The sequence below is a fragment of the Tarenaya hassleriana genome, unplaced genomic scaffold, assembly GCF_000463585.1.
Source record: "Tarenaya hassleriana unplaced genomic scaffold, ASM46358v1 Cleome1, whole genome shotgun sequence".
Lineage (NCBI taxonomy): Eukaryota > Viridiplantae > Streptophyta > Magnoliopsida > Brassicales > Cleomaceae > Tarenaya > Tarenaya hassleriana.
Window position 1 is genome coordinate 7,523,952 of NW_010960187.1, and position 4,096 is coordinate 7,528,047.

Below are 4,096 nucleotides of genomic sequence, written 5' to 3' on the forward strand. Positions count from 1 at the left end.
ACCGCTTCAATGATCATTGAGAGATGCAAAATAAGACCAAAATCAGAAGGTAGTGTCCAAATTCGACATGGGCAGGCACCCCATTTGATACAGGGAAAAACATTATAATAAGAGAAAGAAATGTCAACTATGCGCAGCCCGATTAATATCATTTCTTTATCCGTCAGCTAATAAATTGATTGGGTAATTAATAAATAAAACAGATTAAAGTTTTGTATAGTATGAGTCTGTCTCCTTGCAATATATAAAGAAATAATCCGAATATATCTGATATGGGAAAACGGCGTCGTATAGGAAATTGGAACGTCGTCTACCTCGCCACCAACTCACCTCAATTCGACATCAGTCTATTTGCTCACATTTTGTCCCTTCGCTCCATCGACGGGTCCGTCACTTTCATCGTATAAATATCTCCGCCAAACATCGTTCTTCTTCTCTCTCGTTCATCACCATCTTCCTCTCTCTCTCTCTAGAAACCCTACCTCCCTCTCTCCCATGGAATCCGCCACACTCTCCCGCATCGGCCTCGCCGGCCTTGCCGTCATGGGGCAGAACCTCGCCCTCAACATCGCCGAGAAGGGCTTCCCTATCTCCGTCTATAACCGAACCACCTCCAAAGTCGACGAGACTCTAGATCGCGCCGCCGAGGAAGGGAAACTCCCCGTCTCCGGCCAATACTCGCCTCGCGATTTTGTCCTCTCGATTCAACGCCCCAGATCCGTCGTCATCCTCGTCAAGGCCGGTGCTCCCGTCGACCAGACTATCGCCGCTCTCTCCGAGCACATGGAGCCCGGCGATTGCATCATCGATGGCGGAAATGAGTGGTATCAGAACACCGAGCGGCGGATTCAGGAGGCGGAGCAGAAGGGTTTGCTGTATTTGGGTATGGGGGTCTCTGGCGGCGAAGAAGGCGCTCGTCATGGTCCCTCGCTCATGCCTGGTGGATCTTTCCAGGCGTACAACAACATCAAGGATATTCTCGGGAAAGTCGCGGCTCAGGTTGAGGATGGTCCCTGTGTCACCTACATCGGAGAAGGTGGATCTGGTAATTTCGTGAAAATGGTCCATAACGGGATCGAGTATGGTGATATGCAGCTGATCTCTGAGGCTTACGACGTGTTGAAGAACGTCGGAGGGCTGAGCAACGACGAGCTCGCGGAGACCTTTACCGATTGGAACCGATGTGAGCTCGAGAGCTTTCTGATTGAAATTACTTCGGATATCTTTAGGGTAAAGGATGAACATGGAGATGGAGAGTTAGTGGATAAGATATTGGATAAGACCGGCATGAAAGGCACAGGGAAATGGACCGTTCAGCAAGCGGCCGAGCTCTCTGTGGCGGCGCCGACAATTGCTGCGTCGTTGGATTGCCGCTACTTGAGTGGATTGAAGGAGGAGAGGGAAAATGCAGCCAAAGTGTTGAACGAGGCTGGATTGAAAGAGGAAATCGGTTCAGCCTCTCGTGGAATTGACAAGAAGAGATTGATCGATGATGTGAGGCAAGCCCTGTATGCTTCGAAAATCTGCAGCTACGCTCAAGGCATGAACTTGCTGAGGGCTAAGAGCTTAGAGAAAGGCTGGAACTTGAACTTGGGAGAATTGGCTCGGATCTGGAAAGGCGGGTGTATCATCAGGGCAGTGTTCTTGGACAGGATCAAGAAAGCGTACCAGAGAAACCCGAACCTGGCAAGCCTTGTTGTGGATCCAGAATTCGCAAAAGAGATGGTTCAGAGGCAAGCTGCTTGGAGGAGAGTGGTGGGTTTGGCCATATCCGCGGGAATAAGCACGCCCGGCATGTGTGCGAGCCTTGCGTATTTCGATACGTACAGGCGTGCCCGATTGCCGGCGAATCTTGTTCAGGCGCAGAGAGATCTGTTTGGAGCTCATACGTATGAGAGGATCGATCTTCCAGGTTCGTACCACACTGAATGGACTAAGCTTGCCAGGAAGAGCAATGCGTCGTCCCCATGAGCCAACTTTCTTTTCCACCTCTCGTGCTTCTTGTCTGAATCTTCATGTTCCTTCGTTTCGTCCTAAAAATTTTCATGCTTTTAGGCATAGGAAAAACCCGAACCCAATATTGTTTCAAGATTACTTTGTTCGGTTAATAAGAAATGCCATGGCCTTTCTGCTATCTTTGTGAGTTTTGATGTTTCAAGAGTGTGTTGTTGCGTCTGTTCAAACATTCAACAACTGGGCAATTGGTTTTTTTTTTTTAAAAAAAAAGAAATTTCTCATCCAAATTTTGAAACATTTTAAATAAATTTGATTTACAAAATATTTGTCAACAATATACGTTTTAAGCCCAGGCATGAAAGTAGAGTTTGGGCCCAAAAATCAGGAACTACTCACTCTCGGATCTACCGTTTTTGTGGCCTACCAATATTGCAAAATTACAAAGTTGACCCATTATTTACAATTATTGGGCTGAAAAGCGAAACTGTAAGCCTGATATGTATTTAACTTGTAGCCCACAACCCTATACACCTTCAGATTCGGCCCAATATTAACACCAAAACTATAAGCCCAATATACAATTAAAATTGCTGGTCCGATGTGTATTAATGCCAGCCTTTTATAATACGGTTGGTTATTATTTCAGTATTTGTCATTAAATGAAAGTATTTTAATAGCTGTTAGAGATTCATCCATATTTTGTCATAGTGGTGTGTATAGATTTATTTATTTTTAAAGTTGATTTATTAGATTATTGCTGCAATAATTGCAAACAAACAAAGAACCGGAGAGGATACGGTCCGGGTGGTTACGGATTAGACAAATGAAATAATATAAAGTTTTGATTGGACATAAGGGAAATGAAATATTGGTTTCATGTGACATATATATATATATATATACACGTCACTAGAAAAACGGAGATCTCGTAAGAATCCCCATCTAACATTGCATACGTTATTATCTCCGTAGATAAACTGAAAATACAAAAGAACAACATCGGTAATTATAATTATAACTAAGATTATAACAATGTAAAAAAATCAAGAAATTTTATTCTAATTAACACTGCTATAAAATTGGAAAAAAAATACATCATAAATGTTAAACTATTTATGAAACAAATCACCAGAATCTGTGAATTTTTATTTAAAACGATAATTATTCAGCTTAAGTTGATTTTTAAAAAAAAAATTAAAACTATTGTATTTTTTATATAAATTTTGTTATATTTTTAAGGTGTATTTAAATAATTTTTTATTAGTTTGCAGTAGTCAGATATACATTGTAAATCCATCGAACAAAAGAGGTACATAATCTTTTCTTTATCTTTTCTTTTTTGTAATTTTCTCTCTTAAATATGCCATCAAAAAATCATTGGCTCTTTAATGCCTCCCCCACAATATCTTGTCTCTTCACCTCTTTATTTTTTTTTTCCTACTTTGAATCCTAAATTGCGTCTTTAAATTGGCGAATATTTTTACAAAACTTAAAGACTAATCCATAATCTATTCGTTAAATTGTACCAAAAACATTTGGTGAATATTTTTTATAATATACTCCTGGATGGAATCTATTATAGGGGAGACAAATATAAATATCCAGATATTTTTACCATCCATAATATAATATATCAAATATCTAATCATATAGTGTTCCAAATATCTATAGATACCATAATTAGATTCAAGATGAATATGAGTTATATATCTCGAGAATTCATTCCCTAAATAAATAATATATATGAATGTTTAGTTTTTTCTTTTGTGTTACCATGGTATTGGCAGGTATTATTAATCCTCTATACCCTAATATTTATATTTTTGGACCTTCTTCATATATTTAATAATTTGTTAAACTACTTTTGCAGAGAGTACTGTAATTACATTGTTATATATATATATTTTTTTTTTTTTGCCGAAGGGCTACAATTACAAACAATTATTATTTATTGGGTATGTGGGCAGGAGTATTTTAATTAAGTTATGATAAAACATTTGATGATGATAAACATGTTACCACTTGATAGTTGGTGTAAATTATTATTAAAAGTTCCACTTTTTGGGGACATGATTCGATATTGTATGGAGGATTTGTTCGGTGTTTGTTCTTGTGGAAGTGCAAAGGAACATGAGTTGAG

General features: G+C 39.2%; 1 protein-coding gene across 1 annotated transcript; it reads left to right on the top strand.

Moving 5' to 3' along the window:
• The first annotated feature begins 355 nt into the window (after positions 1-355).
• LOC104817722 (6-phosphogluconate dehydrogenase, decarboxylating 2, chloroplastic) lies at positions 356-2,134 on the top strand. The gene has a single exon (XM_010546999.2). The coding sequence runs from the start codon at positions 496-498 to the stop codon at positions 1,969-1,971; it is 1,476 nt and encodes a 491-aa protein (XP_010545301.1). The 5' UTR covers positions 356-495; the 3' UTR covers positions 1,972-2,134.
• The last annotated feature ends 1,962 nt before the right edge of the window (positions 2,135-4,096 follow it).

Bases quoted from the DNA above. Each gene is read 5' to 3' on its own strand.
- LOC104817722 (XM_010546999.2), top strand. From the start codon at position 496: ATGGAATCCGCCACACTCTCCCGCATCGGCCTCGCCGGCCTTGCCGTC.